The sequence below is a fragment of the Melospiza melodia genome, chromosome 8, assembly GCF_035770615.1.
Source record: "Melospiza melodia melodia isolate bMelMel2 chromosome 8, bMelMel2.pri, whole genome shotgun sequence".
Classification (NCBI taxonomy): Eukaryota; Metazoa; Chordata; class Aves; order Passeriformes; family Passerellidae; genus Melospiza; species Melospiza melodia.
The window spans coordinates 29,959,493-29,983,548 of record NC_086201.1 but is presented as its reverse complement, the minus strand read 5'-3'; the positions used below and the strand labels follow the sequence as shown (position 1 = coordinate 29,983,548).

Here is a 24,056-nt window from a genome sequence, read left to right as displayed (position 1 = left end):
AACCTCGTGCTTTTCTTGGATGAAAAACACTAAAATCTGTTTGTCATTGTTGATTAAAGTTTGTAGTATTAGCGTTTGTTTTGATTACAAAGCAGCATAGCTCTGCAAAGATCCACATCTCTGCCTCTTAGGAAACAGATTTCTTGAAATACATTTCCATCCCCAGAACTCAAAGTATAAAAATATATTTGTTCTTTTCCAGTTTTCTTTGTTGTTGGTCTTTTCCCTCCCCATCATGCATTTTTTTTGTCAGACTTTTCTTTTAAAAAAAGAACTAAAAAACTGCAAATCAAAATGCTTTCCCATGATGAAATATCCAGCTCAACCTGTATTTCTGACACAAAGTTGATAAGGATTGGTGAAACAACCCTTCTTCCCCCATTATGATTTTGCAGAATCAGATTTTTCTCATGGAAAAACCATCTAGGCAAAAAGATACATCTGCATGAAAGAACAAATCTAAAATAGAAAAATTCCCCTTTTTTCTTAATGAGGCCAGTTATATTTAACTACACTTTTAGCATACTGAACGCCCTATAACAAACCAAGTTTTGAAAGCATTATAGTTGCTGTTAACAAAGAAAATCCCAACTCTTGTTCTGCTAATAACCATTTTCACAGACAGACTTGGCCAAGGTGAGGCTCTGGTTGAGGAAATCAGCAGTGAAGCAGGTCACAGTCCAGCTGTCCTAATTCTCCACAGCCCTATGATAGCTTTATATAGTTTTAAAGGCACAATGTGTAGAAATGGGAGGAAAATGCTGCTAAAACTGGAGTTGCCAACATTTCTTAACCTACATTTTTGCATTTGCTTGTTGTGGTGTCAGTGATTTTGTAAGCAGCAAAGTAACTGGGAGGTGAGCCTTGAGTTTCAGTCTTGCTAATGGGGTGCTGAGTTGTTCTGTTGAGAAATGTGTGTGAAAGGGGCACACGAATCTTCTGCTTCAGGTTTTGCTCAAATTCCTCATGCTCATTGCACCTTCTGCTTTGTGCTTAAAGAATACTGCAAATAACTCTTGTGCTTGTATAAATACAGCTATTTGGGCTGTGATGTGAATGATTTTATTTTTATATATGTTTTTTAAATATGTTTTTTAACAACTTTACTCTCAGCTATGCTGGATTTAGTGCTGTCATGCCATACACAGAGTCACCACGAGAGGGGAATCTACGACCAGGCTGAGACAAGTGCAAGTAAATTAAACACATTTTTGATCCTGGCTGAGGCAGCAAACCCCTTTGATATAAAGATAATGACACCCTGACTTTAGCTCTGAACCTGACAAGCAGAACATATATTTAAAGGACTTTTCCTGTAGGAAACAATTATTTCAACAACAGAAAAAAAAAACTTTAAAAGCTTATTTGGTTTTGGTTTTTTCTTTTTTTTTTTCAAAGTCTAAATGACCAGAAAGGTAATCTTTGAGTGGAATGCACTCATTTGAATATTACTCTCTACGTTTTATTGTAACTTTTTCAATATACAGACTTCAGGCACACAATTAAAATTTGAGTAATTCCAAAGAGTTCTCATCACACTTATACTCACATAATTATTGGATCCTGTACTTAGTATATATTTCAAAATATAACAACTCTTTGACTTGAATAAAATCAAATCTAAAATACTTGTGAGAGTATGCAAAAACAACATGCAAAATAAATGCACAAACCTCATTTCCTTTGCTTCCAGCACTTGTTTTCATTTCTTTGGGTTGCTGTATAAAGCAAAGCAATATTTATATGTCAGAGATACTATACACAGAAGTACATATAAAGAACATAATTTATAACCAGGATGTTCTTAGTTATAAAAAGATTTTATTTGCAATATGCAAATGAAGTCTAATGAAGACTCTGACACTGCACATTGAAAATTCTATTCAGTGAAGGGTCTTTTGATATTTTTAAAGAATTTTTAGGAAACTAAGTTAATGCAACAAAGCATTAATTAGGGTGCTTGCCAAGTGTATCCCACAAAACAAAAAAAAAAAAAGCTAAAACCATCGATCTCAATCTCCTTTTGCAAAACTACACTGATGCACTGCATCTGTGGTTAAGCCCCAAAATCACCACAGGCAAGAGAATGTTAGTCACAATGCAGGACTCACTGGGCTCTCAGAGAAGTTACACAAACACTGCTCTAGTCTCCCACGAGGCTTTATCACAGGCATTAATTTCCGATAGATTTCAAGCATTCAATTCTATCTCCCCTAGAAAATTGTGGTGTGGTTTAAGGTTTTTTGTTTGTTTGTTCTGTGTGCTTGGTTTTTCTGCTTGGTTTGTTTTTTATTTTTTTGCTGTTGTTGGTTTGGTGTTTGAGGTTTTTTTTAACCAAACTCAGTTTCTGTGAAGCTTTTTAATTCAGCAGGATTACTCTTTCCTTTTCTGGTGGTAATTAGGATTTGCTTTCTCATTTCTGTGAAAATGTATAGTCTTATTTTAGAGAATGGATGTGGTATAGAATGGCATAAAGAGGTTCTAGGAGTAATCTTTTTGTACAAAGAGAAAGAAAATGAGTGTGGCCTTGACAGTAATACAGTTCTCCCTCCAGAGTTTCTAAAGAATCTTTTATTTCTCTACTCTCAACAGTAAAAAAGTACTGTTTTTTACAATAGTAAAAAAGTGTCAAACCTACCAAATGTCGAAATTCTACTGACAAGCTCCCATTTGCAGACTCATCCATGTTCATGGCTTTCACATGTGTTCCACACAGAACAAATCTACGGTTACTGCACAGGACATGACAGTTATGGACTCAAATACCAGTGTATTGGAAAAAATTAATAAATATGATATTTTATTGTCTTACCTTACAGTTGAAACATTCCTAAAAGAGAAGAGGGGTGGGGAAGAGGAAAGGGGTCGTGAATCAGTAAATGTGTAAGACAGAACTTGTACTGAGAAGCATATCTGAGATGGTAGATTTTGCCTGCTCAAAGTTGGTTTGTATTGACCCTACAGCTACAGTTTTTAAACTGAAGAACTGAAATTCATACTGTCCACTTGGACTTTTGCATCTGGCCATATGTAGGTAGTGTATTTTATCTTGCTATTTATTTTAGTGTATTTTATCTTGCCATTTATTTTTAAGTATAAGGCTTCAGAGAGAAACAGCCTTGGCTTCTCTTGCTCCCTCCTCATGGGGTTTTTCCCTTTTTCTTGTGGGCCCACATCTATGTCCATGCAGCCAAGGTGGTTTTTAGGAGCTTGCAGAAGCACAACAAGCAGAAGGAGGGAGGTAGCTGGTACCTAGGGCTGGGGATGTTGCATTGTGAGAGCTCAGAGCTATTTCAAAACTAACTATTCCATAAATGCAATATAGTTTGATTTCAGGCTTTTGTGTAATGCTGCTGTATCAGTCTGCTGAATTTTTTTCTGTCTTGAGACAAATCTTAAATGGACCTCTTGCCTCTAATTTGAAACCAACAATTAGACTTAGCAGCTTTGTTTTTAAAAAAGAAGTCTTCCACATAAAAAGAATTGTTACTATGATCTTTTCACTGGTGGTTTTCAAAATTTTCTTTTCCTTTTCCTTTTAAAAGCAGTTTAAAAATCAGATAGGGTAGCCACTGAAAAAAAAAAACTGCTGTCTCTGTAGGGAGTAAGAGAATAGCTTCACTTTTAAGTTTCTTACTTGTCAATAGTTGCTTTCACTCTGATCTGGTAGTTCAGCTCTGGCAATTTAATTAGCAACCTTCAAAACAGAAAATGAGAGAGTGGATATTAATAAATGTCTTTTATTAATATAGAAAACACTAGACTGGTTGCTCCAGAGTAAAGTATCAGAAATTATTGTCATCTGAAAACAGATTAGGCATCTAGGATTACAATACAATTTACAGGGTTGTATACCCAGAAAGAAGAGCTGGGCTGTTCCAGTGCAGAGGGTGCCCTACCCTCCCTCTATGTGTGTGGAAAAGTTAGCATGTGTTTGAGGGAGTGGCTGGAGTGACACCAAATAATTAGGAAATGGATTTGTATCATCTGTGACTGCATCACAGGTGTGTGTGTGCTTTTCTTCATGTACCTCTTCTCACCACCAGCCTTCCATGAACTTTGTGCTGCAAGGTGGAAATGAAATGAGAGTTCCTCTCCAACCTTTGCTCTTTCACAAACTCAGGGAAGGAGCTTCTGGGAGAGAAAACTTGTCTGTGATTCACCCAAGACCCCCAGAATGCAGCTGTTTCTCTGTCCTCGGTGCAGAAGTGGCTCTGAGTATTCTGATTTTTGGCTTGTATGATAAGGATCATTATTTACTCAGTTTGTAAAGTCATGCATACAAGAATTCGATGCATACAGAACCCTGAAGGTATTGCCTTTAGCCACAATGTGCCTTTCTTCCTTGTGTTTTACTCTTTACTGCCACTTGTTCTGCGTGACAGATTCTGTGGACTTGATATCCCCATTCCAGAAAATTTCCCTGCAGTTGAATGGATCTCTAATGCAGGTTGGCCTGCTTTGCTTTCTAGATTCTCCAAGGATAAAATACTGTACACAAATGAAGGAGTTTATATCAGATTTTTTTCCCTTACCTTAATTTAACAGTGAACTGTATTAAAGTTTTGAGAACCATTGGCCTCTGGGGGTGTGTTGGCATGCAGGGCTGCCTTTCAACCACAAAGGAGCTGTGTGAGAAGAAGTGAAACAAATAGATTTTTAGGAATAGGTATGAACAAACAGATGGGGTTTTTTGTGGGGAGGGAGGAAGGGAAAAGGGCTGCTATCTCCTAAAGACTTATTCTCTGCAGATGCTGAAGTAGGAGCTATGTATTCCAACTCCCAGTTCTCAAACTGATTCAGTGGTCTTACTGTCCCTGAAATTGTTCCCATAAGAAACAGATATTTGAAAGACATTGAAAATTATACCAAATTCTATCATTCTAAAATACAATGATGACAAAAGTCTTGGTCTCACAAAATTTTATCAGAGCCATAAAACAGAGTATGAAAATACACTGAGCATGGCTCCAATGAAATTAAATTATAATAATGAAACAATCATTGTAATTTTTATATATATAGAGAGCAAACAATTGAGCAAACTTCAGAGACTCACTTGCGGTATATCTCTAGTATAGCCTGTACAAAAGGCAAGAGAAATGTTTTATCTACTAATAGAAGTGTGAGTTGAGAGGGCAGCAGGAAGCATAGCTTGGGAGACAGAGGAAGTAAAAGGAACATTAACTTAAAAAAGGTAAATGGTTCTCAGCATTCTTTCTCAGCAGAATGTACATAACTCCTCCTAGAATAAGGGGATTTCTGGCATTTAGTTAAGAGTCAGAATTTGATGACAAACCCTTAAATGCTACCCATGAGAAGCTGCCTGGAAACTTCCGTTTCAATGAATTCTGATGACAGCTGTACATACATCTTGTGTTAGGAACCTGGTGCTTAGAATCCTCAGACATTCAAACTTTTTTTTCCCTTTTCCTTAACAGTGTGTTCTCATTGTTGTACCAGTTGAGGTAAAGTTCTGCACTTTGGCAGTGGCTTACGCACTTGCGGAAAAGGTTGTAGAGCAGAAAGTTGACTTTTTCCAGCAGCTGAGGTCTTTGCACAGGAATAGGGTCCCCATCATAAGTCAGCCTGGTCAGGAGTTCATCCAGTTTTTCTAGTTGCCTTCTGACTTGAAAGAGACTCTCTGCCAACAGTGTAAAGCTACAGCAAGACAAAGAATTAGTTTGCAATCTTTCTTGTAAACAGTTTCTTGGAACACAAGAACTACTGAAGTTCTTGCTTGGGGAAAATCAGAATCTGTATTGAATGGTGCTTTCCAGCTTTGCCCAAACTCCCATCCATCCATCTTTTGTTTACAGGACTATATAAATACATTGGGCAAATCACCTGCTTTATCTTCAAAGATAAATGTTTTCACAACAATGCAACACCGTCTGTGATAATTTGGAAGAAATATATACATGGTCCTAGTGTTGTACATGCAGGGCACTTGTGCCAACATTAATTATTTCCTACACCTCAGGAGTTTTGCAAAATGTATTCTTTAAAAGGACAATATTTATATAGAATGAGCAAGTTAACAAGACTAAAGAAGTGTAAAAGCAGTTAGGAAAAAGAAATCCAAACATACTTGATAACAGTCCAGTAGGATATGTGTGTATAAAATTACAATTTAAAGCTATTTATAGCATGTTCATTGGGGGGAAAAAAAAGTACTCCAGTGAAAAAAAGATAAAACCTACACAGAAAAAAAGCAAATGACCACTTTTTTTTTTTCACTTTTAAAATTTTCTTGATAATTTTCCTTCCTTTTAAACTATTACATTTTACTTCACCTTTTCCATATGAGAGTTTTGATGGGAGAGTAGTGACCATGATGTTGTGGCGACATTTTGTGAGTACACTATATTTTGAATATAATGCTATTTTCTTATTATTTGCAATCACTTCAGAGTTGCCATCACAGAGACTACTGCCATTCAATCCCTACACAGTGTAAAGTCTGGAGGAGTGAGTCAAAGCATAAAGCCTCTACCCGGCTCCTGCCTAGACACAACTCCCACTGCCTTCAATGACAAACTCAGTCAGCACCATTCTTACTCAAGCAAAACTCCCAAGTGGGTATGTCTCATGTATCTGGAAGATACAAACCCAAAAATTAGTGATTGCCACGAGCCAGGCTAGTGTTCATTTAGAATGGCGAATGTTGCTTTTAGTGAGCACCTTTTAGTTATTTACTCTCTTAGCTGCTGGTGAATTTGCTGCTGTTGCAGCTGATCTAAAGGAATGATCATTTCAAGTGCAGCAGACTTCCTGTGGTTTTCGGTGGAAGCACGAGGTCAGGGCAGGTTTACCAGTTCTGGAGCTGGTCGAGCCCCCCGTGGAGGGGCCCCCCGATGCAGGCGATCTGCTGCCGCCTCTTCCAGTCCAGCAGCTCCTCGGTCAGCATGTTGCTCATCAGCACATCGATCTCATGGATCACACGCCCGATCTTACTGAGCACCTCCTGGAAAAGAGCAAAGGTGCCACTAACTGACCACAGGCAACAGCTGCAGAATTCACCAGCCAGCATGAAGCACTTACCATGTTTTTTTTCAATTATTCTGAAAGGAACCGTGTTTAGTTCCTATTGCTTCAGTGACAGGATTCGTCATCCACTGTATATTAATTCTGAATCCCTATGAATTCTTCTTCAGTAATTTTTTTTTTTTTTGGGAGGGTAGGAGGGAAGAGTGTGGCATTATTTGTGAGCATAATATCTCCAAGATTTTGACACTTGCAAGCTCTGTCAAGTTCAGAAAGTTCTGCTGTTGTTTTGCATCATATAAAATGCATTGTGTTTTTGTTTGCTTGATTTAATCATAACCCTGCCCTCATGGACTCAAATTGCTTCACTCTTAAGCTGTGCAGAACCATATCCTTGACTGAGCTGTTACTTAATTGCCAATTTCTTAACTTCTAGTTCAAATCACCCCGACCTGCCCAAACATTTTACAAATTTTTAACTCCAGTGAAATGAGTCTGCTCTTCTGAGATGAAAATTTAAAAAGGCACACATATGCATTTGAGTATTTGGTGCGAGAATAAGGGGAGAAAGCAGATAAACCACAAATGACAAAACATTGTCACTAACCTTTCTCTTGTAGTCTAAAGTATTGAGCATTGCCTGCAACGCCAACATTTCCTGTTTAATGAGGGCGCTGTTTTTGTCATTCTGCTCTGCAGGGGACGAAAAAAAATCAGTATAAATACGTGTGGGTGTGTGTGCCTGTTTATAAGGGGAGATGAGGAAAACAAACCACAACCAGGCTGCAGCAAGAACTAGTGAAAAAATAAACTGTGAACATCAGTAGATTATGCAACAGCCTATTTCATTTGAAAGGACTAGCTTTAGTAAAAGTTTAACACAAGGTTTTATGGATCCTGTCTGTAGATGTGTTTGTGGGGCAGGAAAAGGCAGAAAACATACAGGTGATACCCAGAGTTCTCTAAATTTCTCATCCCTGTGCATACTCCTGTGTATTATGTACATCTGGCTTGGATCAATGATTGATCTGTAAACACAAACAGCTCATGGTGTCAGCAGTTAGGCTAAAGCCCTTTGGACTTGATGTGAATTACAATGTCTGGCTGAGAGGCATTTGCAACAGAGATGAAGTGCTCATCACCAGGGGAATTTCAGCAGCCAGGAGCACTGGTCACTGGGCATTTCCCTCTCTGTCTAGTGTTTGTCCTTCTCTGGGTCAGGCACTAGTTTCAAGAGCCCCCAAGCTCACCCATGCTCTTTCACATGCAGCTCTTTCCCACCCTCACTTTCACCAACCTTTTGCATCTCTAATGCTACATTCAAAAAAGAAATTGGTGCCAACTGTGTGCCTGCTAAGCTCTGGATGGATGCCTTCCTCTTGAGTCAGGGTAGATGTTTCAGTAGAGGCAGACCAGTAACCAGCACCACCTCAGCCACAGCAATTGCTCCCACACACTCTGAGCTGGCTGTGCTGGAGCAGAGCAGTGAAATTTAAGCCCTGAAAGTCATTTATTGTCAGCATGTCTTATGTCAGTCCAGCTTTCAGGTATCTGTGTGGTCAGTAATTATGATTGACCTGATGACTAGAAACTCATTAAGCCATGGCAACTCTTCTGATTGCTGGGTCATATCCAGCCTTCAACATTTAGGACCGATGTGCTTAAGGACTTGGATGTTTTAAGCCCAGCATCTTTGCAGTTTCAAAGGAGGGTAATATAAAGATGTCTGAGCAGACACAAGCAGACCCCAGTTTCTTTTCTGAAAGAGATCATGCAAGGACTGCTCCACATGCAGATCTCAGGCACCACAGGCTGGTCAAACATGCATTCAGAGTGCTTACCAGCTGGTTATCACCACTGTGGTCAAAAAAGAACAGAAAGCCAAGTTAGAGGCAAGAAAAATCAATTCTGCATGACTCTGGGAAATAGGAGTCCCTTCCACATTCTCCCAAAGAAAGGGACATGTAAAAGGTGAGGATATTGAGAAATAGGTTCTTTAAATTAAGAAATTTACTACTTTATATGCCATTAGGTAGCTTATCCATAGGAAATACTTCCTTTACCCTCTTAACCCCAAAAGAGTAATTTTGTTACAGGACTAAAACTTTATATAAACCAAAGATCCATTTTTATGTTTACATATATTAATCAAGTAATGCACACAACCCCCTGATGCTGTAGTCTAGCTGCAGAACCAGCCATTTCCTAGGGAATCTTAAAATGAGTATAAAAACTCTTACCTAAGCTCTGTATTGTTTTGTACCTGAAGTCAAATTCCTCCTGCAAGTCTTCCAAGTATTTCACATCTTGGTCAGTCATCTTTGACAGGAGAGAAATGAACAAACGCATGATGTAGTATTTTCCTTTCTTACCACTTGAAAACCCCTGACCAGTTCTGGGAACTCTTGTTTACTGTCTTGTAAACTTTATAAAGTACGATTGAATAATAAATTTATAGCTACAGATTTCTTTTACTTGTTTAGAAAGTCAAATATCATCCTCTATCCTGCATTTGACAGTGGTTGATTCAGCTTTATCCCTTCTTGTTTACTAGTGCAATGACATAAAAGAAAGTAGGAACAATTGTGTTAGCCTGAGCTAAACTGAAATTGTTATGCCCATAATGCATAACATTGAAACTTTAAAGCAGGGCAAAGGGATAATTTTACATTTACCTAAATGGAAATTTAATAGGGGTGTGCAAAGCCAAAAAAGGTGGAGTCACACAGGAGTAGAGCTCACAGAATTTATTTACAGAATGTCTTAAGAATTTGGATAAAGAAATGAAACATTTTTGCTGCTTTGGCATTTTGCAGCTTTCTTTTCATTTGTGGTATTAAAAATATTAAAGATATTTTCTAGTAAACAATCAATAATAATTCAAAACACCCCATCAAAAGAAGGAAAATAAAACTGTAGGAAATTATCTGCTGTACTTTGAAGGTCTATTTCTGTGCTGTTTATAGGAAGCCTTGATTTTGCCAACAACTCATAAACAATCCTTTTTGGTTTCCTAAGATGTGCACATTAAGAGTCTGAAAATACAGAAACTTGTTTGCTAAAGGAGCCCACACACAATTAGCCATTTTGGCTTACTCTTTATTTTTGGACTCTAAAGTTTTAAATTATAAGTGTAAAGTATGAAATTACATGCACGAGGAGCTGGCTAATTTCTGCGTTCAACTTAATTACCTACTAAAATAACCCAGCCCTGCTATCTAGAAAATGTTCTCATTTTCAGTGGTCCTTCAGGGTGGCTGTGCTTCCCCACACAGGCAGGAGGAGCAGCTTGACAGGCTCCTGCTTTGTCTGCTCTGCAACTCTTTATCTACACATAAAGTTGTAAGATGAGACCTAGTATTACATTCTTCTGAATCTACTTTATCCTTCTAAGGGTTTGATCTCTCTAACCCTTCTTCTCTGTGAAAGAATGATGAGAGAATGCTGCTAGGATCTCTTTCCAGTATACCAGAAGTGTTTCTCTTGAACAACATATGGACAGGTATTTCAAATATAGTTTCTACCCTGAGACTGCTGCAAAGCTGAAAGTGGGGATAGCAAAAAAGCCGTGGGTACTTTGAATCCTTATCCTGCCTTGAACTGAATGGGCATTCTCTGAGCTTTCAAGGTCTCTGGGACATAGCTACAGGTTTGGCTCAGCCCAGCTGTGGCCTGCCATGGCATGAGAAACTCCTGGAGAGTGGTTACCATCAGCTGCCAGTGTTCTTGTCCCCTCATGCCTCCAAACCACGCAATTGTGTCACGTAGCCTTCAGCTCGACAAAGGTCTCGGTGCATGACTCAGAGCTTGGGAAGGTTAAGCTACTGCTGACCCAGCTAAAGGAGGTGAAATTGCAAAAATACATTTTCTGAACTTCTCATCTTTTTAGAGACTGTAGCTATGCTCTTACTGCACTCAGTGGTCTGCCTGCAACTTCCCTGGGGATGAGTGTGGCAGCTTTAAAATAGGGAGCTCTCACACTGAACCCAGACAGCTGCTAATACCCAAGGATCCAGGTGTGTCCTGAGCTGTCAGTCTGGGCAGATGTCCTTGGAATAATGGAAAATGGATGGTGTGTCTGTTGGCAAAAGTTGTTGTGCTACTCAGCCTAAAGATAGCTCAGGTGTGTCTGTATGAAAATCAGGTGGGCAGAGACAGCACACAGGACAAAAAAGGTACCTGAGCGCTGTTCTTGATCGCTGACACTTTGTGTTCTACATTTCTTTGACGTTCTGAAACCACAGAGCTCTGTAGAGACTTTTCCAGTGGCCCCTGGAACACATTGAACAGATAATTGGTGGGTGAGTAATATTAATAATAATAATAATAGGTGATAGAAACTGTACTGCAAGTTCCAGCAGAGAGAGGGAATTCCAAAGCCAGTGTTCAACCATCTGCAGACTGCTGTAAACACACAGACAAGTTTAGTTCTAAACATTTGAAAAACATGAAGCTTTAACTTCGAAATCCAAGAGATTAAAAGGTGTGGGTATACTGCAGGTATTAAATATCAGGTAAATGAAATATAGATTATTCGATATTTTAAAAAATATCCATGGCACAAGACTCATATAGGAATACGTATTACATCCATAAGTGATTAACAAGAACATGTTTGTCTTAAAAATTCTCTCTGGGTTTTCATCATGTAACAATTTCCCAAAATAAGTTTCATATGTAATTTGACTTTTTTTTTTCTCCAAACAACATAAAAATCATCAATAACTCTATAAATCATCCAACTGCATTGGATGGAATGTCTTTTGCATTTCATAGTTAATATGAATTAATGCATTGCATAATTTATAATACACACATCTGTTTTGCAAAGAATAATCTCTTTAAAACCTTTCCTACAGATTAAAGTCTTTGAAGATTAGCTGTGACATGGAAGTCCCTCAGAGCAATGTTTCCAGCAGAAGAGTCACTAATGAAGTTCAAATGTGAGTTTAAAGGGCAACATTTGGCAACCCCGAGTGCACACAAATCACTTCAGTGGAATGAGGGGACAGGATTTGGTTTGAAAAGCATGTGAGCAGATTAACATGGAGCAGATTAGTGAAATGTAATTCATTACCTGTACAGGCATGCTGGCTGCAGCCAATATTCTTCTTTCTTCTCTTAAGCAGTTTGAGATGATCACTGCTATATGCATGGGATTACCATGATATTTGCCCTGAAAGCACAAGTAAATACAACTCAAAAAAATTCCACAATTCAGGATGTCCCTCTGGAAATCACAAGCAACATGATGTATGAGTGTCTATGAGGTGCAGATTGGTGTGGGTGGAAAAGAGTCCCCTTTTCATGTGCTGGTTCAGCCTTTCAGGGCAGCATCAGTTAGTGCCACCATCATAAAATATTCTGAACAATGTTCCACAGAGATTATAAAGATACAATTCTGAGATGTATATAATTTGGAGATCAAATTGCTCCCCTGCTAACACAGCTGTTTTGAAAGGGCTTTCCTGTCAGCCTATTCTGGGCACGATTTTATCACACCTTCGATTTTCAATAGGATGTTGCTGCTTAGCATGTAGCACTTCTGCCAACAAATAAAGTTTGTAAGCATATCAATATGATAATGATGCAAGCAGGAAAGCTTCCTCAGCATAAAGCACAAGACTTTAAAATTTAATGTCTATGAACAATTTTTCTCTTTTAAAAAATAATGTGCCTGAGATGAAGGAATAAGTAATTTTTGAACCAAGCCAAAGAGTGAAAAAAAATCTATATTTTTATACCACCATAAAGTGCTGAATTGCTGACGCGTGACTGAGGACTGGGCACAATTTGAACTAATATTGGTTTATGCTGTATTTATAAAATTGGAATGATCCAGGACTCTCAAGCCGCTTCCTTTATGGTGATATATTCATTCATTGTTTCTCAGTATCCGTCATGCCTTTCATTCAGTATCATTCATTCAGATACCCTTCATTCACTGCTCATAGTGTTTGTCCATTCATCAGAATTAATCCATTTAATTTCTTTTCCTGTACAGTTTCCACTTCTGGACTTACTCTATTTTTTCCTCTTTATCATTAGTCTTTATTTTCATCATATCTCCCTGCCACTCAGAACCTCTTTTATTCTAGCTATCTCTGAATGTGGCACAGTAAGTTTATATACTTTGATACTTTATATTCTTTAATTGATGCCATATCTTCCTTTGATATCTCACACCAATTGTTATGTTAGACACAAGGGTGTGAATGCATCTGACAGAAATGTGAACACATTGCTTCTGTATGCAGCAAGTACTGTGGCATTAAACATACCTTTCTAATGCTTTTCACTAAACACTTCCTGTGAGCTTATGCATAAAATGTGTAATCTGAAATATGTTTTGACTTCAATTGCAAAGTAAAGAAATACCATATTAAAAATGATAGTTTTGATCATGGCAACTTGGTTTGAGTTGCTTGGTATTAAATACCATGTGTACTGTGGTTCCAGGTATGGACTAAGGCAAAAGATACAGGGCTCTTAAAACTAAATAACCAAGGTACCAAATGTTCCCTTCCAAGAAAGCTTTGACTGCCCTGTCATTGTTAGCAATGAAACAAAACTTTGTTTCTATGGTTTCTGAAATCTTTTCAGGACAGGAAAAGTACATGCCCCACAGTGCAGCCAGTGCACACCCAGAGTAGCCCCAGTGCTGTGCCTCCCTTCATGTCCTTAAAAGCAATTCAGGAAGGTACTTTGCTCCAGCAGCCATCTGTATCTGAGGAACAGGAGTTATGAACCTGACTGGTTTTAGGAGCTTCTCTGTAAACAAGAAGTGGTGAGTAATACTACCCAGGACACACTATGCCTCAGATCAAACACCAAGCACTCCCTCCCTGCCTGCTCCTTCCTGGGCAGTGGGAGGAGACTCGATTGAGGATACACTGCTGATTTCCATGTCAAATAACAGTGCCAAAGATCTGTCACTACACATTTCTCCCTGGCAGCTCCATGGCTGTGAGGCCAGTAACTACAATGTCGCTGCACGCTTCCTTCAACACCACTGCACTTCAGGTCCAGTAATGTATTCACAGTCCCCTTCACTGGGCATATTCCCAATCTCTCTCTCTGTAGGGTCAGAATGTAGCTTTGGGAAGGAAATAGAGCCATGTGGGAAATGGCTGTGATCTTCTTGCAAAGGACTGAGTGAGGTGTCGTGTGGAACTGAGGTCCAACAGCCACAGCCAGGGCAAATTAACTGCAGCAGAGAGGGGTTGTGCTCCTGGCTGTGCTCCAACTCAGTGCCTGACTCCTTAGGGAGCCAATCCAGGCTGCTAACTGGCATGGAAATGACTCATGCTTTTTTTACTGACTGGGTTTTCTGCTCCTTGGTGGACTGAAACTGCTCAGCAAAAGATCAGTTTATTATTAGGGATGAGAACAGGTGAAGTTGGGAGAGGGGGAAACAGTCCTGCCTTGTTCCAGCTGTTGTGGCTAAGCCTGTCTCATCCATCTGTACCTTGATTAGAGGGGAAAAAGTCCTGTTACTAATAAGGTTTGGGATGAAAGCTGTGGGGAGAAATCTGCCACTGCTGTAAGACCACTGATGGGCATATTAATTCCTCTGTTAACTTCTGCTTGTGGCTGTTACTTATTTTTGGTAGTAAAACAGGGTTTCACCTTCCCCTAGATGACCAGTAAGTGTTCATGCCATACACTGGTACCTGAAGCTACAAAGCCTGAGGTTCTGTAGCTTACCTTTGAGGCTGTCCTTAGTCCTGGCTTACCCACTGCCCAACAGAATTCCATCACTGCAAGGGCTTAAAGGGATCCAGAAAAACTATTTAACCAAGTCAAGAAGTAAATATCCTCTCTTGGAGCTGGAAAAATGCATTTATGTAGAAGAGGCTCTTAAAAAAAATTGTGACAGTGGGATGTGTTAAAATTCCCCACAAAGGATACCGGTTATTAGGGACTTCCCTAGCATTTCTAGACACGATTCATATGCAAAACTTTCAAAAGCTCTTCCTTCCTCTCCCTTTCTTTGTTTCATTAAGAGAAAAGCATCTGAATCAAAAGGTGCAGTGGAAATTCACTTTTTTTTCCTCCCTTTCTTTCTTGTCTAACTCATAAATCTCTAGAAACAAGCTGGGTTCATAGTGATTCCCATACTTATGCCAGGCTGGTGCTTCTTCAACTTGATTCAGCTTGAGTAGATGCCAAGAAGGTCAATGGAGAGCTGCCACCTGTGCTCCTGGAGCAGCCCCTCTTGCAGTAAGGGAACAGATGGATTGCAACTCATCAGTAATAAATGGATAAGTGAATTGTAACACTAAATATCTCAATAATTGCAACTTATTGAATAACGAATGCTGCTAAAAGCCACAACAGCCATGTTTTTGACTCTGGAAAAATAATAATACTAAAAAACTTCTGCCTGTGTTTTGTACTTCTCAGGTGTAATTACACTTTGGAATGCACAGCTTGGTATTCCCTTATTATTCACCTACTGCCAGCTCTTGTTGCTCTGCACTTCCATTTTGTCTTCAGTTGAGGGCAGAAATTGCCCAACATGACCTTGATTTCTGAATGACTATTGAAAACCATCTCTTAGCAGCAAAGAGTATTTTAAGTTGGAAAATTAAGGAACTTTAACCAAAAATGGCTTGTGAGATGGGGGAATCCTAACTTAGAGTGAGATGAACACTAGCAGCCAGAAGAGGAAGAAGAATGTGGATTCTTTAGATATGCAAACTCGTATTAATAAGTTTAAACATGTAAGGAAAAAAATTATATTTGTCTTTTGACAAATACCAACATAGAGAAATTGACGATTTGCTTTTCTTCTTTCAAATCAAAATATCTGCTAATACTACTGTAATTCTGTTGTTCTTAGAAGTTTTCTTTCTCCTCTCTTCTGTTCCAATGAGGTCTTTCCATGCCATGAGTTACAACAAACAACAAATTATCTTATTTGGACTGAATTCTTCTCAAGAACTACCAGCATGATGCTAAATTTAAGCAAACAGGGGGAACTTGAACTTTCATTCTGAACAGGTGACAATTTTCTGAGAATGCTGATGACATTTCCTTGGAGAAAACCTTCCTACTGCCACCCGGCATGCACTCTTTCCACTCCAGGGACATCTGTTGTGACAGTACCTTACTAGATCATGGAGAAAAACAAAGAGGCATTTCTGCAAAAACAGTCTGTACGTTATAGCATGCAGAGTTTATGCCCTTTAGCTAAATTTTAAAACAGCTTGAACTCTTTGGAGTATGTTAAAGGTGCATGAAACAGTGGCTGGGGAAATGCAAGGTTAGGTTCTGTAAGCTGCAAGGTCATGGAGAAACTTTAAAATACATATTATGACATTTTAAATTACACGTGCTTTCAAAAAGAACACCAAACGGCAATCAGTTTTAGTATCTGCTTACTCTGACAGAAATGAAGAAATCCAGACCAGAGTCTTCTCTTACTCTTCTTTTCTTCCCATTTTTTAAACTTCAACATTTTAGCTGATTTTCCTGTGGGTGGCTCCATCACAAAGTGGATCATTCCCAGCCACACTAACACTGACTGCTTTCCATGTGTCAAAGGGCTCTGTACACACCTATCAGTGAATATTGGATGTGCCCTATGTGAGCAGCTGGCTCTGTTTTCAGTGGGTAAAGCAGGGGATTAGCTGTTGGTCTCGACTTGTGATGTAGAAGGATGTGCTATGAAACTTTTAGAAAGTCAGTTTGCCTGATTATCTCTGTGTTTTCAAGGTGACCTATAAAAGGACTTGAGTAAGTTTTGGTGCTTTCCAATTCTGAAAATTGTCTCAGAATTTGGTCAGGTTTTAGCTCCTTTTCTCCTTTTTCTTTTATTTTTCTTTCTTTCTTTCTTTCTTTCTTTCTTTCTTTCTTTCTTTCTTTCTTTCTTTCTTTCTTTCTTTCTTTCTTTCTTTCTTTCTTTCTTTCTTTCTTTCTTTCTTTCTTTCTTTCTTTCTTTTTTTTTTTTTTTTTTTTTTTTAACTCTCAAAACCATCAGCTGTATTTCTTCTCATTTCTGCTAGAAAAAGCTCTTCTTGAGCCTTTTAATTGTATACAGTAGGAGCTTTACTTGGAGGTGTGGCAGCGTTATTTAGTATGACCATTGAAGTGTTTGTTCATACTGAATGAATATTTAAAGAAGCTGATGGAAGGGAGGAGAGATAGGAAACAGCAAAACAAAGTCAAGTAAAATTACATTTCCTTCCCTATTGCTTACTTGTGATATGATTCTTTTACAAAGTCTGGTACTCAGCATCTTTCTGGAAAAGCAAATATCTCATCTTTCATAAAATCAAAAACAGGGAGAAAAACCCCTTTTGTCTATCATTTCATTTTTTAAAAGAAAGAGAGATTTGGTGTAGCTGTGTATCTCGGATGTGTGGGTGGGAAGGCATAGCTGTACATACATATTTCCCATTTTCACCTTCAAATATGACAAATAACACTTCACCTTGATTTGCTTTCTATCTTTGCTTATGCATCCAGGCAGAAAGTCTAATGAAGACAACAGCTGAATACAAAGAAAGAGTTGGTCCTCGTGTTAGCCTGATAAATACTAAGTGCTTGGGAGTTTTTTGAAAGCTTGTACTTAAACAGGCAGTATTCTTACTAAAAAATCTTCTACTAGAAAGATGCCTCTGTTTTATCTAGGTCTTTAAGAGGAAGTGCCTGTGACACTCTCTGTTTAGACTGCTCTTGTTGTACTTTTATTTTTAGATTTCTCCTTCCCCCTCTCAAAATAGGTGAGAGAACTTAAAGGCAACCTCATTGTTTTAGAAAACTCCTATGATGTGTGGGAAGTCCTAATACAAGCTTTGTAGTCTTGTAGTTTTCTCATAGTGTATGATGCATAACTTCCAGATGATCATAATTGTTTCTGGGGACATGTGCAACTAAATGGCAATAGGCAAAGCTGTAAAAGCACAGTGAATGAGCTGTGAAGGCAGAGGTTTTTTTCTCTACTCCTCAAATTCCACTGCTGGGTCCTTCCCAGCAGACTCTAAAACCACTCAAGGAATAACCTACAGAAACAGCAGATTTCTGTGCAGGTAGGGAGAGATAAAGCTACAGGAAATACATTTCTGTAGAAATCATCATCAGACAATTGAACTGTATAGACAGGGAGGGGTGAATAATGTTGGGTAGTTCTTATTTGATATTTACTTGAGAATAAATAACTTCTTTTTAAAATGAGATTTATCTCGAAGTGGGCAAAAATACCATGTTCCCGATGAAAAAGGGTAAAACATCAGAGGACAGAGAGGCCTGATCTCCACATGCCCCTCCTCCTCTGGGCACAAAGACCTGAGTATTATTAACTAATCTCTCAGGCAGATGTTCAACTGCAACTGGGCTCTTAATTCTTCAGAATGAACAAAGCCCACAAGAGGTTATTTAGCTTGCTTGTATTTTTACTTCTGCCTGCAAGTTAACTCTTTTTCATTCTACAGAAACAAACTGAAAGTTTAATAAACTTTTTTTTGTGTTCTTTAAATAATAACTAGAAACCCCAAAGTATTTTACTTGTAACAAGTAACTTTTTTCAGCCTTGTACCAGTAATTTTTAACAAGCTTTGTTAGCTGCAGTCACCAGGCTGCAGTTGCTAGGAGCAGACACCTAGCTGCTTCAGCAAACAGACTTCTGTGCGGGGTTTCCCATCTGCACGCCAAAATTTTCTGTAAACAGCTTTAATGGTTGTACTGAAAAACTCACTGGGAGCAGTCTAATACATTCTGAATTGTGTTAGGCAGCAGGACATGCTGGTTCAAAACACATCCGACCTTACCGTGTTGAGTTGTTGATCTGGCAGGCTACACGAGTGCTAAATACGTGTAAATAACATTTTGAAATGGATCTTCCGTGGTTTATTAGGAACTTTCTCTATTTTGTTCCATTCTCACTCGTTTGTAAGCTTTAACAGGAAACTGCAACTAAAACATCAATGGCTGTTTCCACTCTTTGCAACTGTTTCTCAGCACAGGGCTTATTAGAATTGTTTGTCGAGCACCAGCTGGAATGTCTTTTTTTGGATCTAATGCTGTTTTGTCCACTTTCTTTGATGTACTGAAATGAATAATCTTAGGATTGTTCCTTGCATTCCTTATGCATGTTCCTTTCTGGTACAGAGGCTTTTGTAAACTGTCACTTGAACAAGAGAACCTTTATTTGTTCACTTAGTTCTATCTGGAGAAGCACAGGGGTGTTCAGTGCCCATTACAGATGGAAACAAACTGGGCAGTATAACCAGGAACATGACACAGAATCAGGAACGCACTGCTGGGTTACTGTTTTAAGCAGCATCATGTAAAGATGGATTTGTAGAAAAAAAGTGCCTTAATATATGTTGTTTCAGATGACAGAAGATACTTTCAGAAGCTATTCCAGACCTTTCCATAAAAACAGCCAGAGCCGTGTAGGATAAAGTAATGTAACTAAAGAACTATTTCCCAGCTACTTACTATAACTTCCAAAAGCTTGATTTTATATAACTGGTGGGTGTGAATCAGCAGCTCTGGTGCTTCTGCCTGACCTCTCCCTTTGTAAACAGACCCTAAGGTGTTAATGGTGTGTGTGCCCACAGACCTGCTCATCCAGGCATAATCCCATTACCCTCCCTCTCCCCATCTCAGGCTCTAGCAGGGCTGGGGAGCTGGTAAAGTTCACCAATACTGGAGAATCTGCTGTGAGAATTAAATGAATTTCATGAATATACATAATTTACAGCAAATTGTTCCCCAGAGCACACACTATACTCATTAACTCAGGCTTCAATGGTAAATGAGCAGAGCAGCCCTTCTTACTCCTGAAATCTGTTATTTCACTTCTATAAAGGAAAATTTATGTAATCAGATTTCACCCTGAATACCATAAATAGAGAAGTGACACAGATGCATGTTGCCATTAATGAGAAGGGATTGCTTTCAGAAGTTATCTTGAGACTAGAGCATAAATAAGGGCTTCAGTTATGAGTAGGATGATTCTGGGAATTTCTGCTTTTGTCCTGATGGGGTTGTCCTGCACCTGTCACAGGGCACAGCACAGACAGAGGCTCCTCCTGAGAGCTCACCTGAACCCACACTTGGGCCAGGCTGCATTTCATGGAGCTAATCCTTGTCTATGAGGAGTGCTCCAGCTTTCCAGCTTGGAGTGTGTGTGGGGAAGGTCATCCCAGAGCTGAACAGGCAGTTGCCATCAGCACCATTCCTAAATGGAGCGGTGGGACATGGGGGCACATCTCGATTCCCAGGCTGCCCTGGGCTCCCTGGCTGCTCTGCAGCCTGCCTGCTCTCTCCCAGCCCAGATTTTGGCATGTGAGCCAGGAATGTGGACAGTGCCCGTCTTTCATGAGAGTCTCTGAGCACTGAATCCACTGGGGGCTTACAGCAGGGACAGGTGAACACTGTCACAAACATTCCTTCTGAACACTGGGATGTAAGCGTCCACAGGCCAAGGTCATGCAGACTCCTACATCTGCAATTTGGTTCCTAGAAGTGCCAGGCAGCTCTTCCAAGCTCAACATCTGCCCTTTACATTTTGTTGTCATAACAACAGCACAAACCACCTCCTTGTGACTAATCTGCTTTGCTTTTCTCCGTTTAGATTTTAAGGAGAAAGAACTGTAAGCGTGGTTTCCCTGCTCTTTCCCCCACTGCCTCTGAACATTTTCTCCCTCTTCCCTTTCCAAGACTGCTGCTGGGGGATGCAGGAGCTCTCTAGGAAGATGGACAGAGAGTTTAACCTTAGAAAGAGACTGTGCTGTTCTGTCTCCCACTGAAGAGCACAGCAACAAAAGGCTGCTCTGCTATAAAAACGAATCCAATTTACTGACTTGAGAAGTAATAATAATGTAGGAAGCAAATATGAAGGATTTTAACCTAAAATGCTGACCCTGATTTTAATACAGTATGTGCTTTTATACTAGATTAATGTCAAGAAGAAGAGATGTTTCAATGAAAGTAAGAAATAGAGAAGCGAATTACAGAGAGCTAGCAATGACCACAGCTGCTTAGCTAAGTTTCTTAACACTATTTTTGAGTGCTTATAACTTTTTCAAATTACATATTTCCTGAAACACTATTCAGTGTTTCTTTTTGCCTGCAGATAATTTTGGAAATGTAAGCAGTCTAAGCAGCAATGCCACACTCCATAGTTATTTCTCTAATGTTGAGAGAATAGGGATGGTCCCTGTGATCTAAAAGCAGGCGTGCCAGGCAGACTCATCTTCCTGCTTGGACTTCTGCTCTTTGCCCTTCACAACCCCCAAGGTAGCCTAAAACTTTGTATTGTAACTGAGGCAGGCAAATTCTCTCTTCTTTCACTACTTCCATTCTTATTTTCACAGAACAGCTAACATATTTATGAAAGGTATTTCAGTAAACAGTCAGAATAGAAGATTTTCTCAATTTTATATCAAAAATCTCAGGGAAATATTTTAGGGGAGGTGTGCTTGGTTGTGGTGCTGGAGACTCCTAGCAATAACACTCTCCAGACTCAGGAACAGCATGGGGAATATTGATCCTAAGGAGTCCTTGTCTGTCTAGAAAACAGCTGCAGAGGCCACTTATGAGGTGTGCATTGCTTCCTTTCAATAACCATCCAGTTGTATTTCTGATTAAATGTTAGTCTCTCCTTTTGTGTTTTGTCAAGAACTGCAGGTAGCTTTTGAATAGCTTTTGTGTGTTCTCTAATTGAATTTTTCTTCATTATTGCTATTGTCATAGCCTTTCCCACAGCTCAACACACTATGCTGTGTACACAGTGATAAGTGCTGGTTTCCAGCACTATCTATTTTGTCAAGTGTTACTCAATAGGGTAACACAATTTGGCTCAAAGCAATGAACAAACATTGCACTCAGATCTTGTATTGTGGTTGGACAGCTTTGTGTGTGTGCACCATGCACAAGGGTCTGTGCATCTGTGTGTGGTTCAGAGGGGAAGGAAGAGGAGGGAGCTGTGAAATTTCAAAGAAGTGCTTGCACTAGAGAGCGAACCAGAGATAAAGGTGGGCTTATGGTAACTAACCTTCAGAGAAAGTCAAACCACCTCTGTTCACAGAGTCACCAGATAGGAAAAAATGTTTACAAAAGCAACTTCCTCCCCTATTTAGGAACCCAGTCTTTCCTTCATCAGTCACTGAAAAACCTCATTAGTTTCACAGCGTAGCATTCCAGCCTCCTGTTCCCTAGGTGGTGTGTTGGGACAAAAAGGACTGTGGCATCCTGCTCTGTACATCAGTCACATTTTTCTGGTGCTGTCTCACAAAGCTGTCACAAACTAGCTCAAACTCCAAGAGTTAGGTATCTGTAAGGGCTTCCAGCTGTGGCTGGGAAGCCAAATGCCCGTTTCCAATCTTCTCACATATTCAGCAATAAAATGCAACCAGCCATGCATTAACAAAAGATTAGACCCATAATTAGATAATTTGTATACTCAGAGTTAAGGACATTACAGAACATACTGTCCATGCTATGTGTTATATTCAGTCCATTAATAACACTTGACAGTTGATAACAAGGATGGGCTGTCAGCTGATTTCAGCTACTGTAGCATTTCTTTACTGATGTACTTACCTAATCAGTGAAGAAATAACTTTAACAGCTGCAGCAGGAGCTGTGCAGCTCTACAGAACATGCAGCCCATACCTTGCCTGAAAATGCATTTATCCTCCATGTCCTATACCTTCTCACTAGTAACACAGTGGTTTACACAAAAGTCAAAAATTCTGCTGTCACAGATTTCTTAAGACAGTATAAATTATTTTTCTTATCCAATAATAGGTTGTTATCAAGCTTTGCAAGAGCCTGGTCCTACTTCAGGCTATTCTAATTCTTTTGGAGATCAGAATATAGGCTGTGGGTGATAGTGTTCAAGACCAGGAAAAGCTCCAACAGTGAAAGTGCCATCCATGTTTACATGTGTATTTTGGAAGTGAATGGACAGCTTTTTTTGTCTAAATTCAGGTTATGTGTTGTCTTAACACAATGAGGAAAGGTCAACATTAATTAGTGATGGGGAGAGCTGCTGTTTTGTTTTTTTTTCCTCACCTAGAAACATTCTACTGCAATATTCAAGATTCTGATCCTGTTTTATAAGCAGTATAAATAATTGCAATATCACACATGTGCTCTCAAGGACTTCATAACACTGTTCATCTGTAATGGGGAGGCCGGAGCATTTTGGCTTGTTCTGGAATTGCGACTCAGACCCTAGCACCTGAGAAACCATTTAATTACAAATCACCTGAAACTCCCCTCCTCTGGCCTTTCTGGAATGACCCTCCTTTGCTTTGTGCTCTTGCTGAAGCACATAATTATACAATTTCCAAACATGACAGGACTTGAAAGAAAGAGTTTTTATTCAGGCCATTTTCATACTGATTATTACATGAACTCAAATGAGTTCGCCCAAGGCCTGATTGCTTGGCTTAGTGTGCCCAATTTGGCAGAGCACACAGAGGTGATGCTTCAAGATTTGGTAAAAAAATTAGAATAAAACAAATGGGGCAGAGAGTAGAAGGAACAACAATGAGAGGCTTTAATTTTGTATAGCTTGTATGTAAATATGTTCTAGTCCTTCTGCCTGTGCACATTGTGATGGTACAACCATAAATGCATTGTCTTTTAAGGCAGGAATACAGTAGTGTAACTGCTTGGCCTCAAATGCTCTTTCCATGGATCTGCTCCTGTAGAAGAATCCTTTATAAGGTGATACAGCTTTGTGGTAAAATGTGCCAAGATCATTACAAAAACAACAGGATTTCTGCAGTTGAGTAAATCTAAATCTAGTGTTTGAAGAGTACTGAAGTTATGAAAAGTGCCACTCCAAAAACCAGAAAAGAAAGAAACAGGAACTTTATTTTTAAATTACAGGAGGCTACTTGCATAGCATAGGATGAAAAAGTGGCAGCAATGGAAATAGTGTAATATTTTTAAGAGGCACCACTAGGGATAATGAGTAGAAAGACACAGCCATGGAGAGAACCAAGTAATTGATGAAATCATGCTAAGATTTTCCAGGCCAGTGTGTATGTATGTACATATGTCTCAAATAAAGAAAATGTTTGGCAAGCAATGTAATTATC

At 39.2% G+C, this 24,056-nt stretch overlaps 1 protein-coding gene across 1 annotated transcript in view; it reads right to left on the bottom strand.

Annotated features, from left to right (window-relative positions):
- The window catches only part of STAT4 (signal transducer and activator of transcription 4), a 40,298-nt gene that overhangs the window by 11,551 nt on the left and 4,691 nt on the right, over nucleotides 1-24,056 (bottom strand). The window contains exons 4-14 of the mRNA XM_063162497.1: nucleotides 12,065-12,163; nucleotides 11,167-11,259; nucleotides 9,228-9,306; nucleotides 7,595-7,680; nucleotides 6,816-6,967; nucleotides 5,503-5,661; nucleotides 4,536-4,628; nucleotides 3,638-3,697; nucleotides 2,813-2,830; nucleotides 2,639-2,732; nucleotides 1,674-1,718 (exon numbers count right to left, since the gene is read on the bottom strand). Coding sequence (XP_063018567.1) covers nucleotides 1,674-1,718; nucleotides 2,639-2,732; nucleotides 2,813-2,830; nucleotides 3,638-3,697; nucleotides 4,536-4,628; nucleotides 5,503-5,661; nucleotides 6,816-6,967; nucleotides 7,595-7,680; nucleotides 9,228-9,306; nucleotides 11,167-11,259; nucleotides 12,065-12,163 — 978 coding nt within the window. The remainder of the gene's footprint in view (nucleotides 1-1,673; nucleotides 1,719-2,638; nucleotides 2,733-2,812; nucleotides 2,831-3,637; nucleotides 3,698-4,535; nucleotides 4,629-5,502; nucleotides 5,662-6,815; nucleotides 6,968-7,594; nucleotides 7,681-9,227; nucleotides 9,307-11,166; nucleotides 11,260-12,064; nucleotides 12,164-24,056) is intronic.